Here is a 16,577-nt window from a genome sequence, read left to right as displayed (position 1 = left end):
ACAGCTTTTGTTATTGTTTTGTCTTGGAATGAGCCAACTTTCACGTAAATAACTAGAAACCAGCGATATAAGGAGGTTGACTTCATAAAGATAAGAACGCATTGTTCAAATTTATAGTCGAAAATTGATGTTTTACAGCTCAAAGCGTTTCTAAAGCTTTAAGAAAAATGCGCTCTTCGAACGTTTTATTGGAAGTTATCTTATGTGACTTAATTGAATGTATTTACGCCAAAATCAGCTGATTCGGAGACAAAATATTTAAAAAATATCAAAACTGTCAATCTGTGAGAGCGCAGCTTTAAGTATGTGCCTTATGTGGATATATCCAATTGTTAAACTGACATCTGTTTAGATATCTGAGATATAATAACATTCGCGGGGTCTATCAATAACTAATAACATGTCAACTCCACTTTATAGACCACCATTACTGAATATAATTAATATTTTCAGCCACATTATCACGCGAATAAAAAAGCTTTATTTCGACTAATGGGTAATAAAGATTTAACCCTAAAATTTGTTTCAATATGTTTGTTCGTATTGGCCATTTATTCAAACTTATCTATAGAAGGCGTCCTGTCACCTATTCATCTGTAATACCTATATTGGCCTGTTTTTCAATGCGATTGAAAGATTTGAGATTTGTTTACTAAACTTTAAGCGTATTGTGATTTCAAATTTGTTGAGCGTTATGAATAAAACGCGTAATTAAATCAGTGCATACAAACTACAGCCCTGTTCAGAATGGCTTGCATTTTCTTAGTTTATTTAATCGCAAAATTTCAATCATATTTTGCCGTTTTTTAAGTAAGACTTTTTTCAAAATTGGATTATTTAAAATTATTTTAATATATTTAAAAGGAATGCAATAATCAAATGTGATAGTTCATTCAATCGTTAAATTAAAATCCTATGTTGTTGTTTTTTTCTAAAAATTAAGTAGTTTTCATTCTTTCATTACTGTCTTATTTCAAATTGTTGTCGATTTGAAAGGAAAATTAGAATAAAACGATAAAGTTTATCTAATCTTTTTATTCAAATCGTATTTCGCCATTTTTTTTGGCTTACTCCAAATTCTTCTTAGTCTATTTAAAAGGAAAATGAGTATCAAACGACACTGTTTATTAAGAAGTATAATTTAAATAATATTTCGGCATTTTTTTCTGAATAAGGATTTTTTTTTCAAACTTGTTTATTTCTATTTCTTTGTTATCTATTGGAGATGAATATAAGGATCACATGTATAGTTTATTAAAACGTATTATTAAAAGGATTAATTTGTATTTTTTCTAAATAAGCAATTTCCACTATTATTTTTTCTAAACTGTCTGAGTTCAATTCATTCTTAATATAATTGGAATGAAAATGAGAATGAAACACAGCTAACAGAGAAACTTGATGATATACCAGAATTCACTTTAATACTTCAAGTACATTATCATTAAACTAAATGAATATTATTTGCTTTATTTTCTAACGCTATTGAACCATTTACTGATCTAACAAAACCCTTATGAATTAAAAGTTATCATAATTGGCTGTATTGATTCAACATTTCTGTTTATGTCAGGGGCGTAGCTAGCCCTCAATTCATGTGGATTCATAATTGTGCGTGGGTGCCCGGGGTATGCACCCTCGGAAATTATATTTTCAGCCAATCAAACATTAAGTCAATCAATTAATCAATCAATGATCAATCATTAAATCAATCACGGTCAATCAACATACCACTGTAGTAAACAAGTAATATAAAAATAGAGATCAGGGGTTGTATTCAATAAGCATTTAAGTAAACAAATTCAACTTTGTGAAAAATTGCCTTTTTTCTTATTTGAACTCCAAGAAAACGAAAAATGTTTGGACACCAAAAATATGAAAATAAACAAGAAAATGGTCTAAACAATGTATGCATATGAATAAATCTGATGAAGAATAGTGGGTATTTAAAATAACTGATGTCAAAAATCATGAAATTCTCACAAAGTAGTAAATATTCACTAAGATGCTCATTGAATACGGCCCCAGTAAAATTCGTTCATGTAAGTCGCTGTTCAGGTGTGAAATGTTTGACAGAAAAAAACACATACAAATAACAACTGGCAAAACTACTAGAACACTATCATTCAGCCGCCTACTCGCGTCTAGGAAGCTACGCGCCTCTGTGTGTCTGCACTGGGTTGTAACTCCACAGACACAATAAACATTGCGATAAAGGCCTAAAACTTTTTGTTACAGATTCCGAATTATTCATTTGTCCACTCTGGGTACAAAATCTGGCGATCAATGGCTTATTATTTTTCTAAAGAGTCCAAATATTTTAAGTGTTTAAAATCCATGCCACAATATGGGTACTTTAAAGTCTGGGATTAAAAGATTTTAAAAACTTATCACTTCTATTCATATATATTTTCAATTGCAGTTTTAATAAATTTTCGAATGTCCGAGATTTAAAATTTAATGCTCACGCAGGAACAAATTAAACATGCAAGTGAGTTATTGTTTATCTGTTATTCATTTTCAATGTTTATTTTTTCCGAATCTAAGAAAATGTTTTGGTAATAGGCTGGACCTAATCGGACTTCTACTACTAACATAACGTAAGATTTGTCGGATACAGTTTAATAATAATAATAATAATAATAATAATAATAATAATAATAATAATAATAATAATAATAATAGACAGACCGACGGACGGACGGATAGACAAGACAGACAGACAGACAGACAAACAGACGGACATCAAATAGAGAGACAGACAAACATATAAATAAAGTTGATTACTATAAATAAATTGTGAAGTCTTGTTCTGAATGTAAAATAGTGTTTCGCCTGATATGATAACATGCGATTGTTTTCTTATCAATCATCTGAATATTTGCATTTGTGATTTTTCTTTTTAAGTCCGAAAGAGAAGGAACTCAAGAGTACACGTTAACACAGCTACTCGAAGAATTCATGAATTCCAGATGACAAACAAAGAAGAGAAACGGACCGAAATATTTTGATAAATGTAAGAACAATTAACCACCAATCAAAATGCGTGGAAACGAAAGCGCAGAGGAACTTGACGATATTCTTCAAACACTGAACGATGAAAAAGCTATTGTTCTCATACCTGCTATGGTGTATTGCGGATTTCTCATGATTCTTGGAACTACAGGAAATCTTATGGTAGTGTATTTTTACGGGTTCCATTCCAAAACTACTTCAGCGACGTGTTTCATCCTAGCTTTGGCAATATTCGACCTTATAGCCTGCCTGTTCGGGATTCCTATAGAAATCTCGGATCTACGATTGTTTTATTTGTTTAAAAGCGTTCCAGCATGTAGGTTACTCGTGTTTGTGAACCATTTCGCAGTGATTGCTTCAGCGTTCACGTTATGTTTTATAGCGATAGACAGATACAAGCGGATTTGCAAACCGTTTGAACGTCAGATGACTGTCAGAACGGCGCGTACAATCATAGGCATCAGCGCCATGTTTGGCGTCATTCTTGGCTGGCCGTCGATCGCGCTTTACACGGTTGAAATTGTGAATATCAATACAACATACAAAGGAGAACCTATAACAATTGCTGGATATGATTGTACGTCAGTGAAAGACGAAGCGTACGGACCGTACAATATGACGTTTAGTGCTATACAGTTTCTTGGATTTTTCGGTATAACCACTGCTTTGATAGTGTGCTACTTTCTCGTTGGACGTCAGTTGTATAAGCATAAGAAATTTAGATTTTACGTTGCACAGAAAGGATTACGCCGGACGGCAAGTGGAAACGTCACAACGATGACAACGTCAAATACGGAGTATGAGTCATCGGACCCCGCAGCGACGTCAATACCGATTGCGTCCATACCGGAAGAGGACGAGGAGGAGGAATTAGAGGAAGTTGAATACGATGGACCAGACGACGACCCGCCACCGATGCAAGAGTCTATTCCGGACCTACGCGAACTTCTTGAGCTTGACGCCAATGGTCTGCCAACCGTCGATAACGACCGACCGCCGTCAGCGTGGCATGATATATTAGGACCTGGACGTCCTCTGTCGAACTGCAGTCGTCCGAACTCCATCCTTACCGATCTCAGTGGACGATCGAGGGGAGGGAGCATTATGACAGTGAAGAGCGTTGTCATTTGTGACGCCAGCGAGAACGAAGTGTTCAGCATAGAACCACGTGACAAATCTCAGATTCCAGTGTGGCGTCCACGTAGCGCCATGAGCGATTCCACATGGTCCAACAGTATCACGCGGCCGGGGAGCGTGAGCAGCATAAACGAGTTTTTACGACCGTCAAGCGTTTCGTCGATTCGAAGCATTCCGGACGAGAGTGATCATAAGAAACGTGAAAATGAGAATAATCAAGTGAATAACCTGATACCAATACCTAACGTAACGTCAAAACTAAAGCGTACACGAAGTGACGGTGTGGTAGACAGCAAGCGTTTACGTCGAAATAATAGTAGTAAAAGCATCACGGGGAGCAAGATAACGTCTGGCTTACGTAGAACGGCGAGCGAAGGCAACGCGACAGTTAAACGCACTAGCTCAACCGGAAGTTTATCACCACGCAAGGGTCTGCGCAGAACCGGAAGTACCGAAAGCAACAAGTTAAACACTGATACGGATAATCTAAAGGATATGAGAATGAAGTTGTTGGACATAAACACGATCAAGTATACCATAATCATGATTATCATCGCCTCTGTGTTCATACTGAGTTGCGTCCCTTATTTAATCCTTGCCGTTTGGCGCGTTTATTCTCATGAAAATTTGGTATACGAGTTTTCTAACACTCACTTAGTATTGTTCCAGATAGGAATAAGATCGTATTTTCTAAACTGTGCTATTAATCCATTTATCTACGGGTTTTTCAATTCTCAATTTAGGGCTCATTTTTATAAAGCGTGGTGTTGGTGCTGTGAGTCAAAGACAACGGAGGACAATGATGAAAATGACACTCACAGACATAAAAGTCCTCGCAGAAATAACTATACATAGTTCTGCGATGTACAAGTGAACAACAAATCGTTAACAATCGTGCTAACAATACAACTTACGGATTTGGGTGAGCTATAATATTGACAAAATCGTACGTGTATATGTAACCATTGTCGGATACCCACGATCTAATCTCTGCACTATGCTATCACCAGACACCCCAGACACTACTGCGCTACACTGACGTAGAATACCCCGATACTCTGGCAAAGGTCAAATAGAACTAGGTTGACCAGATCACTACACTTTTAAAAAGCCTCTTTAGACCACTCGCCTGTGGAGTATTTAATTGTAACATGCGATTTCAAAGAATAGTCTCCCTGCTTCATGTAACTGCACGTAAACGAGATTTTCGAACGGCTTGTATGAAGTTGAACACAAGATAATTTCGTGGTTGCCGATGATGAAATGTAACATGACGAGCTTAATTCTATGAACAAGTGATTATATACATATTTATTCATATACTTATTATTTTCAACATAATATATTCTACAAACTGTGTTTCCCAGTTTTCTATAACCAAAGGATATCGTAAATTTAGAAGCATTTTGACTATCAAAACTAATATACACATAAGAACCTGTAGATGTTATGTTCACATACAGGCACACATTAACTCGCGCCATACCCAGCCGAGGCCAGTCACTAAACACTACATTAATTTTTTTTTGCTGAATTTAATTAAATTTAGGTGAATGGCCAATGCACTTACCGCTTAAAGGTGGTGACAGTTTTGAATATAAAATCAACCACATATCTTTTTTAGGTAACCTTGCATGCATATGAAGTTAATGTGTTGACGCACCATACATTAATGACGTTAATGACATCACATTATGGTGACGTCACTCAGTATAACATAAAAGTGACGACACACAGCCACATTCATCAGAGGGACGTAGCTTCTCAAACCACATTTATAAGTGACGTCACTGATAACGCATTCACCAAACTTTAGTGAGGTAATTTGTTTCGTGACCCGCGTGGCGGTTGGTCCATGGATCACTGAAATGCTGCGGATTCACCCTATACCAGCGAGGGTAAGGCGGCTCAGCCTCTCCCAGCTTCTTACCCTCATACTTGGCCATGTCCACCGGCTGACGGCGACGAAAGAAATCGTCAAACTCTAATGCTGGAATAATACAGTACAATTTTGCAAACTACAGTCGAACCTCGTTGGCTCGAACTCGCTTGGCTCGAATTCCTCGTTAGCTCGAATTGAAAGTTAAGGACTAATCTTTTTACACTGAACGTGAGATTTTCCGCTTGGCTCGAATTTTCGAGGCTCGAGGTATTTTCGGCGGTCCCTAGGAGTTTCGAGCCATCGGGATTTGACTGCAGTAATACACGAATCGTTTTGCCTAGGCCCGTTCGACTATTGTCGTAAGAGTTAAAATGTTTTGGAAGCATGAACTCCCTTCAAGGCCATATTTTCAGCAAAATCATCTTATGAACGTAGAATTAAAGCAATTACAGTCGAAACCCGTTGGCTCGAGCTCGCTTGGTTCGATCTCCTCGTTGGCTCAAACTGAATGTAAAGGACCGATTTGTTTCTAATGTTTGTAACGATATCCACTTGGCTTGTATTTTTCGAGGCTCGATGTATTTTCGCCGGTCCCTGTGAGTTCGAGCCAACGGGGTTACACTGTAAATACGTATACATTTTTTTTATGTATTCTTAATCGTCTTTTATTCTTGAACGCTTTTTAACGAAACGGATTTCCCTTGAAAAATGTGTGAAAGGTTTTATTACCAAGGACATCTGTTTGTACTTCTTTGTCTGCGAAATAATCTTCAGTCTGTGGTATTCTATCTGTCCGCCATTTTCCGCGTTCTGGGTCATGGCTGTAATTATGATAGTGCATCTTTTTAAAAAAACAACAAAAAAAAACTTAAAACGATGAGTGATAAAAATGAATCATTATAAAACTTATATTTATCAATATTGCAAGTTTAGTTCAGATCAAAAGCTGAAGGAAGTGGGATTTGAGGGTATAAGAGGTATTGGCTCGGTTTAACAAAGAACCTTTGGTTCTTAAATTGCTAACAGAAATGACGACCATTTGGGAATATGACTCTTTAAAATTGAAATGAGGACACACAGCCCAAGACGAAAAACGTTTTGTTTCTCCAACAACTCGTGTTACATCGTGCCGACGAGGGTTATATATATATATATATATATATATATATATATATATATATATATATATATATATATATATATATATATATATATATATATATATATGGAAGGGATTATCATATACAGTTGTATTAACTTGTTTCACAATCTTTGTAAACTAAAGAAGTTTTAACTATGTTTTCCTGCGCCAGAGTCACCATTTGAAAAGAAGCGATGTGTATCTGTCGTTTATGTACCGCGTGAGTGTTTTGTTCATTCAGAATGAGTTATAAACATTAGATCGAATGAAGATAATTGTTATGCATATTATTTACATAAACACAATGCGAAAAGTCGTTTTTACCAAGTGATACTTACATCATAACCCAACAGTATTTCTTCCACAGTATATAAGACACAATTGGTATAACAACAACCAGTACAATGAGAATCAGTATAGTTGCTAACAGGACCCGTCCATCCGAGGTGCTGAAGATTCCTGGTTGCGGTAGAACGGTATTTACCGGGGTTGGAACGGTGTTGGTCGTGTTTGGGGTGCTTCCGTTATAACTTACGGTCGTGAAAATTGCGCTCTGAAAATCAAAACAATAAAGTTATGTGTTATGCACCAGTCAATTGTAACCACGCCCCCCCTCCCCCTCCCCCTGGTGCGGGAATAGCGTGGACTTTCACTTTCGGTCCAGCCAATTTCAGGTAAAATCCCCACAAAATGCCCCTGCATCCGGGGGCATCGTAGGTAAGGCGGCCCAATCCCCACTTTTTTCGGAGCTTTTTTTGGCGCGAAAACATAACAACCGCATTCACTAGGCACTGCGGAGCCACCTGGAAGGTAAATACACGGCCCACTTCCCCGGTATACCTCCGGACCTGGAGGGGTCGTGGTTACTATTGACTGGTGCATAACTTACTCTTCTATGTTTGTTTCTTTTCAAGTACATGTTCTGTCGGACAAATTCACTTCTACTCAACTTAAAGAGGTGTTTTAGTCATAATGTGCCATGCAAGATAGAATAATTTAAATTCGACTAAAATAACTGTTTGTTTTACAATTGAAATGTTACACTAGGCTTTTGCTTAAGTAGTGTCGGAAGTGAGCGCATAAATACATGTTTGGTTGTCCTTAATTGGGATGCACCGACCACATACCATCATGAGATGGGAAGAAAAATTAAAAAGATAATAATAAAAGAAACACGATTGAGAATCGAGCCGAAGTATTTACGAATAAAAAGGAGCACTGATTCGCTCAGAGGAAAAATGTATGCAATTTAAAATATATGCATTTTTTCTAAAAAAAACATGACTTGCATAGAACGTGAGTTAATTTAACCATTTGATCAGAACATAATTTTGTTTGAAAGGCGTCGTCAGGTCCTCAAAGAAAACAAAAATCAGTACAATTCAAGATTATTCAAGAAACGTTTTTTCCGACTTTCAGTAAAATTCACAGCAACAAAATTTTACCGATTGGTTTAATAAAGCGCATGAAAAGCACAGCATTTTTGTTAAGATAATTTAAGAATATCTTTTAAAATCCACATTTTTATCTCGAATTTGAACCCATCTGCTCAATTATATTCGTAAATCCAAAAGGCTCGATTCTTCAGATTCGGAACTCCTCGGCCATTTTTATCAAATACAACATCGGATGTAAATGGACGGTTTACAATGTCAGAAATCGGCACCCTTTAACTGCGCTGCAAGTAGATCGCGTAGTAATTTCAATTTAGCAGTTAAACTGAATGACTTTACTCTTGGGAATTTTAATTATTTATGCAATAATACACTTCACTGGCAATCAATTCAAACTTAGATCTATAAATACAAGCTAAAACCTAACATTTAATTAATAATATCATTCAAAAGTTTACGAACTACTTATATTGATGTATCGGCATACATCCGAGGTTGTTTTCGATAAAAATGGCCGAGGAGCTCCGAATGGATTCTCCATCGTAAGTAAACTTACCGCCATTTATAAATATTGATCATATCCGATTCTTATGTTGGTTTCAGCTCATCCTCCAAAACTGCACTTGCAAGTCAAAGAACCGTGATTCACGCTTACACAAACCTTCAAGTATCTGAACAACTACTATTTAGAATAAATTCTTTGGTATAGAATTCAATAAAACATAAATATTCAACTCTTATTTGTTTAGATTTATGGACGAGGTTTTCATTAGTTCACATATGAACTATCACAATTTTAAGGTGCTTAATTAAAGTTGACTGATATAGAGTGCAGATAAACTCCAATTCATTAAAGCTGTTACCTGGTATTTCTGAATAGCGAACGTGATAACAAACACCTCCGTTATCGACAAGTAATTGACACTGAAGAATCTTAATTTCAAAATTGGTTCAACTTTATGCAGTATGTTAGTGAGTATTTTCAATAACATCTACTTTCTTCTTTCCTTCTAACACACTTAGAATACAACCTACATTTTAGCCAACGAAATCCAAGATAGGCAATCATTAAACTCTAGACTTAAATCATTTAGAATCTCACCTCTCGCGCGTGTTTAAAGGACCGCCTACTGCGACTCATCCGATACACACATTCCTTGCGTCAGAAGTTGCGTTGTCAATGTTTCAGCCAATGAGGTTGTATTCTAAGTCAGTTAGATGACCTGAAGTAATTTCTTAATGAATAATAGGGGCTCGTTCGCTACGTATACTCCGCCAAATATTATTCATGAAGACTTTACTTCATGCCATCTAGCAATTACTTGACGTCAGTTACGCCGTACCGTTACCCTACAGCCACCGTATATCATCTGCGGTCGCCGCATGTATCCCTCGATTTCGGTGGGTTTCTTATATCGTTTCTTCAATGATAAATTATATAGAGGAAAATTGTCTGTTTCAGTGTAATATAGTAAAGCATTTCACCGAGTGAGTATAACATCACTTACCCTCGTAATATCGTGAAATCGGTATTAAATTATATAAAGGACAATTTGCTTGTTTCAGTGTAAGATAGTAACGCATTTCACCGAGTGAGTATGACATCACTTACCCTCGTAATATCGTGAAATCGATATTAAATTATATAGAGGAAAATTTGCTTGATTCAGAGTAATATAGTAAAGCATTTCACTGATTGAGTATGACATCACTTACCCTCGTAATATCGTGAAATCGATATTAAATTATACAGAGGATAATTGCTTGTTTGTTAAGAGTTAAGATAGTTATATATTTCATCCAGTGGGCGAGACATAACTTATCCAGTTTACATCGTGCCAGCGATAATAAAGTATTCAGAGGATTACTGTTTGTTTCAGTGTACGATAGTAATATATTTCACCAAAAGAGCAAGACATCACTTACTCGCTTAATATCGTGCCAACGATGATAAATCATATAGAGGAAAATTGTTTGTTTCAATGTAGATCGATAGCTTCACTATTTCAACGGTGAAATGTCATATTTATTTCACTGATAAAGATTGTAGTATAATACTCTCTTATAGATTGGCCTTGCTCTTGGCCTTGTTTACATTTGAACAGTCAGTATTTGAAATATGTTATCGGTTGATTTCTTATATGAAAGTTGCACTCTTACAGATTGACTATTTTTTACATTTTTTTTTGTCTTTGAATGAGCAAAATTGTTTGTAAATGTCTTAAAACCAGTGATATAAGACTGCTGATAAAAGGTCAGATCGAAATTTTTAATATTCGTTCAAAAATAAATGTTGTATGTTTAAAAACGTTACAAACGCTTTAAGATAGAATGATTTTCCAATCGATTGATTTCTGTTACTTTTTGAGTTATCTTATTTGACTGCATGACTGAATTGAAAGTATTGATGCCTAAATCAGCTCAGATTTGGAGATCAAAAGAAAAGAAAAAAAGATGCCAAGTCGGTCAATCTGTGAAAGTGCAGCTTTAATCTGGAACTAATCCAACAAAGTGTTTTTTGCCAGCTTAATAACGAATAGAACAAAAAAGTAAATCTTTTATTTCATTTGTTGATATACGCTAGTATACACGTCGTTTATTTAAATCTTACATTCATTCTTTCTGATGTTTACATCTTTTTCGTCTTTAAATACAAATTAAAATACAGATAAAATGATATAATTACACTTAAAAATAAAACGTATAATACATGCTTCAATTGAGAAATGGTAAATATGTGAAACAGCGCTTCTGGTATCTTTTGCCCAAATACTCGATGGAAAGTGCTGAGATAATTCAATAAAACATTCCCAGCTGAAATTATTAACACAATATTTGTTAAAAGAACCATATTTAGAGTATAAAGATTTGAATGTAAACAATTATCCAGTTATAACAACGTTGTTAACTTTAACAATGAACAATGAGCCCATTGTAAGATAAATAAAGTTCATCTATCCGTCGATGAAAATTTTTTTTCTTAAAAGTGGAAGGTCCTTAAAGCTACACTTTCACAGATTGACAGTTTTGACATTTTATTTAGCCTTTGACTCAGAATCAACTGATTTTGGTATGAAGGCCTTCAATTCAGTCATATAAGATAACTCACAATAGAAGAGATATCAATTGTCACTGCCGGATTTTTAAAAAATAAAACAACGTTAGTCTTTTAGCCATAAAAATAGTGACCAAACATAACTATGAAAAGCTGCGATCTGATCTTTTGTCAGTAGTCTTATACCAGTCGTTTACGCAAAAAAAAATGGTTCATTTCAATACTAGAATTAAAAGAAAAGTTGTCAAAATTGTCAATCTGTAAGAGTGCAGCTTGAAGTCGTTTACGTGATGTTAAAACCTTTGCCCTTCCAAGGTCTGGTTTTATTATTTTCACGGGAAATTGATATCAGTTCTATAGCCAAGAACGACAACCCTGCTGCTAATATTAGCACAACGGAAACGAATGACAGCGCAATAGACCACGCCCACTGTTTAGTTGTAGTTCCTGTGACGTCACTGTATGCGCATGCGCCCGACCTCCAGAATAAGGAAGATTCTATTTGAATGGCCAGAGCTGAAAAAGGATATGACACTAATAAATATCCTATATACCGTTGTTTGTGGTTATTTGTACGATCGGTCTGTTGCTAATACATTATTCTGATTTTTGGACTATTGCACTTGTGGTCATGCATGTTGCTATGCAGCAGAGATTGACCACGAAGGACAAATCCACACTTTACTTACGTCATGTATCACTACGCTCTTTAGTTTGATTGGATGTCCGATATCAAATTTGATCATAATAAGTAGTGATGGCGCGATAATCGAATATAATCGGTATTCGACGATGGGTGCCCAACATTAGTGATAATCGAGGAGCAATAATAGATAATAAATAATAGTAAAGTCCATTTACAGACTTAGGTTACTATTCCCGAACGGCCCTCATTGCAATAATAGCTATAATATTGTCTTATTATTTAAAGTCCAGACTGAGAGTTACCACAATAAAAATGTCTTTGACATTCAATTTGTGGGCCATTTTGTTTTGATCTTTCAGACATAGAAATTGCTAAAACAAACTGAACGACTGTTGTTATTATACCTTAAAGTGGCTGTAATCCGTATGATGAAATAGCGAAAAAACAAATGTCGAAAACTGACATAAACTTGGTATCGATGTGTACAATGCATTGGAACTTACTAACTGAAGTACCACATAGTTTACAATTAATTTATTATCCCGTAGTTTTTTGGTATTTTTCCATTAAAAAAGATTACTAGGTAGTCTACCTAGTAGAATTCATTCCTTATGCGTGATTGGCTACTCGATATTATCACGTGATATTACCAAATTAGGTATATAGGCCTTCGTAGCACAGTGGATACAATACTGGACTGCAATTTTGGCGACCCCTGTCTTCGAATCGTTTTTTTTTTACATTTTGGATTTTTTTTTACAATTATGATATTAAAGAGTAAAACATTTTATTAAATAATTGTCCTGAGATTCGTTACGGAAAAAAAAATTGGTGCCAATATTGTGTACAGTCCCTTTAATTTTGTATGAAAACACAATACTCTTTAAATCAATTACAGCTGTCTGGTAAGTTATCAATATAAACGTACGGCAAATTTAAATAATTTCTTTTGAAATAAATACTGCCATCCCATCAGAGAAAATATAATTTCGAAATCTAGGTAATGGTTAAAGGTTGTTAGTTTGTACATACAGAATAAAATGATGGATCCGACACAGTCACATCACCATTTGTTTGTTAAGTTACATGCTCACAATATTCAACTTTTAGTGGTCTACATTGTATTGCGTGAACCACCCACTGATACTGTTTAGTGTTCAGCCCAATGGATAGGCCAATGGGAATTGAGAAGGCAGTATTCTCCCACCTCAGATAAGTAGATCCAATAATTTAACCATGCTAGATATTCTTTTCTCCCACCTCAGATAAGTAGATCCAATAATTTAACCATGCTAGATATTCTTATCTTGCCCACGGGCGAAGATAAAATGCCCGTATGGAACTCCTTTTTAACAGTCTTCACATTATAATTACTCCCTTGTTGAAGACTGTCGTCTGTAGCATAATGGAAACCTTGTATTGTGGCAATATTTAGAACGCTAATTAATTATTTCTCGCTTCAAATGTCACTTTAAAACAGTTTTCACGCACATTTCAAGTAATAATGCGTCACTCTCCTCCGAACTATTTAAAGATCGAATTGACTGTTAACATAACCCGAATCACTTCGCGCATATCCATGACAACCACGTGCTATCGCATATTCATACGCAATTATTTTCACTAAGCACAAAAGAGTTCCAGCAAAAAATACATTTTTACTTAATTTTGTTTAACTGAGGTGGGAGAAAAAGCATCTACCATAGCCGCTCGTGTAAGATAGTTTCATCCCGACCCTCGCGCAGGGTGTTTTGCGGAAACTCGGTAAACCTCGTTTCCGCAAAACAACCTACGCTCGGGTCGGAATGAACCTATCTTACACTCTCGGCCATGGAAGATACTTATAATCTTGCCCACGGGCGAAGATAAAATGCCCGTATGGAACTCCTTTTACCACATTGTAATTATCTCCCTTGTTGAAGACTGTCGTCAGTAGCATCAAGGAAATCTTGTCTTATGGTAATATTTAGAATGCTAATTAATTATTTCTCGCTTCAAATATCGCCATAAAAAAGTTTTCAGGCACCATTCAAGAAATAATGCTTTATTCTCAGAACTATTTAAAAAGACCGATTTGACTATTAACATTAACTGGATCTCTGCGCGTATATCCATGGCAACCACGTGCTATCGCATATCCGTACGCAATTATTTTCGCAAAGCAAAAAAGAGTTCCAGCAAAAATTACATTTTTACTTAATTTTGTTTAACTGGGGTGGGAGAAAAAGCATCTACCATAGCCGCTCGTATAAGAAAGGTTCATCCCGACCCACGCGCAGGGTGTTTTGCAGAAAATCGGTAAACCTCGTTTCCGCAAAACACCCTACGCTCGGGTCGGAATGAACCTATCTTACAATCTCGACCATGGAAGATACTTATATTCTACAAATTTGCTCATACATTTATTTCAGTACATCAGCCGTTTTTGATATTAATCATGTGAAGCTGTAGATATAAACAGTGTAGGTGGGTAGTTTAGGTGGGTAGTTTACACAATGTTATGTAGACCACTAAAGAAACTACACTGCTGAGTTACTGACAATTAACAATAATTATATGGTAATAATTTAATGACTAATAATAATACTTATCTTTCAAATATGCATCCAATATTTGCAAAATCTCTTGAAAACAAATGAATGCATAAAAAACTAGCGTTTTTTGAATATAAAAACTGACCTGCTACAAAGCAGTTAGCGACAACCGCTCTGCTTATGCCCCGCCTTCCCGCCTCGTTCCGGATGTAGCAGATAAGCAGCACAAGAACAACAATACAGCAGACGACACCTAGCCCGCCAAACGTGCGTACCGCATTAAGGCAAGCTACGGAGGAGGGAAACATACGCGTGAGATTATGTACAGTCGAACCCCGTTGGCTCGAACTCGCTTGGCTCGATATCCTTTTAAGCTCGAAGTTGTTCTAAAGGACCGATTTCTTGAAACTGAATGTAAAAGATCCCGCTTCGCTTGACTTCCCCGAGGCTTGAGGTAACTTCACCGGTCCCTTTGAGTTCGAGCCAACGGAGTTCAACTGTATGTTATTGTATACAACAGGCGGTTAAAAAAAGGTGGATACTGAGGAATGATTTCATTATACACCAGTCAATTGTAACCCCAGGTTCGGGGACTTTGACTCCCGGTCCAGCCAATCACGGGTAAAATCTCCGCCAAATGCCTCCGCACCCCAGGGATATCCTAGGTAAGGCCCATTCCCCGATATATTTTGCGCGAAGACGAAACCACCACATTCACCCGGCACTGCGGGGTCACCCGGAAGGTAAAAACACGGCCCATTTCCCCAGCTATCCCCGGTATTCCCCCGGACCTAGAGGGGCGGGGGACGTGGTTACAATTGACTGGTCCATTAAGATGAAACAGTAAAATAGAAAATAAAGCATTGTTTTCATGCAGACGTCAAGCTGAATATAGACAAATGTAATTATGAACTATATGAATGCTCTTTTACAATCGGCCATCAGATTAATTTTGATCCACTATAATTTCAAATTTGAGCTCCACTTTTAAACTGCTATGAATTACTCCTGATATGAAACCAGTACTGTCTCATCAGATAGATCAAGATAATGTGCCCCTCAAACCCACAACCTCTTCATACCTTTGAACAAGTAAACCATCGAAGTGGCAAATCTACTGTCAGTATATATACTACTTCGATGCTTTACTTGTACAAAGTGTGTTTTAAATTTGTTAGCAATAGCAGCAAAAACAGGCTAAGATTATAATGAAACTTATGGAACAAGCATAGAAGTCAAACAATCAATAATAGAATCTGATTAAGAAAATGGATAACACACAAAGCGATTTCAAAATAAATTTCTATCAATGGTTGGAATATTTTGTATCCATATTATGTTTAGGCTACATTTATAGTATCATAAGAATAAGAAAGGGAAAATAGCAAGTTATTTATCAATCAAAAAAGACATGTTCTTACTTGATGTCTCCGATCGGAAAGTGCAATTGCTAATAAGCACACACGCGCTCCATATTCCTACATGCATGACGTCATTTCCGCTTGCGTCAAAAGTGTTCAACCAATCAGGAGTTCCAAACGCGATCACGTGAAACAACAAACCAATCAGAAACACCGTACCAGAAATTTTCCATGGCCAACCAATCAATTCAAGGTTTCTAATGAACTCACTTTTCTGTTTGGGCTCTTCCTTTTCGTTTTCCACATTGATAAACTTGATGTCATTTTTATCGTCAATTGTGACTCTTTTCTTTACCTTGTCATCATTTTCACCCGCACCAACCACCTCCGGGGTGTCGTCGTACAAATCCAT

The 16,577-nt window shown here is 36.3% G+C and overlaps 3 protein-coding genes across 3 annotated transcripts; 1 reads left to right on the top strand and 2 right to left on the bottom strand.

Moving 5' to 3' along the window:
* The first annotated feature begins 2,381 nt into the window (after window positions 1-2,381).
* LOC128204138 (uncharacterized) lies at window positions 2,382-5,416 on the top strand. Its single transcript, XM_052905503.1, has 2 exons — window positions 2,382-2,491; window positions 2,908-5,416. The coding sequence occupies exon 2, from the start codon at window positions 3,043-3,045 to the stop codon at window positions 5,005-5,007; it is 1,965 nt and encodes a 654-aa protein (XP_052761463.1). The 5' UTR covers window positions 2,382-2,491; window positions 2,908-3,042; the 3' UTR covers window positions 5,008-5,416.
* A 535-nt stretch (window positions 5,417-5,951) lies between these two features.
* Window positions 5,952-9,226, bottom strand: LOC128205459 (uncharacterized). The gene is made up of 4 exons (XM_052907110.1): window positions 9,126-9,226; window positions 7,514-7,728; window positions 6,764-6,855; window positions 5,952-6,142 (listed from the first exon to the last, which is right to left on the bottom strand). Exons 1-4 carry the CDS (start codon window positions 9,129-9,131, stop codon window positions 5,955-5,957), a joined length of 501 nt encoding a protein of 166 aa, XP_052763070.1. The 5' UTR covers window positions 9,132-9,226; the 3' UTR covers window positions 5,952-5,954.
* A 1,941-nt stretch (window positions 9,227-11,167) lies between these two features.
* LOC128204658 (uncharacterized) lies at window positions 11,168-16,577 on the bottom strand. The gene is made up of 3 exons (XM_052906057.1): window positions 16,226-16,577; window positions 14,950-15,093; window positions 11,168-12,140 (listed from the first exon to the last, which is right to left on the bottom strand). Exons 1-3 carry the CDS (start codon window positions 16,575-16,577, stop codon window positions 11,908-11,910), a joined length of 729 nt encoding a protein of 242 aa, XP_052762017.1. The 3' UTR covers window positions 11,168-11,907.

The sequence above is a fragment of the Mya arenaria genome, chromosome 10, assembly GCF_026914265.1.
Source record: "Mya arenaria isolate MELC-2E11 chromosome 10, ASM2691426v1".
Taxonomy (NCBI): domain Eukaryota; kingdom Metazoa; phylum Mollusca; class Bivalvia; order Myida; family Myidae; genus Mya; species Mya arenaria.
The sequence above is the reverse complement of the archived record's forward strand: the minus strand, read 5'-3'. Positions and strand labels throughout refer to the sequence as shown.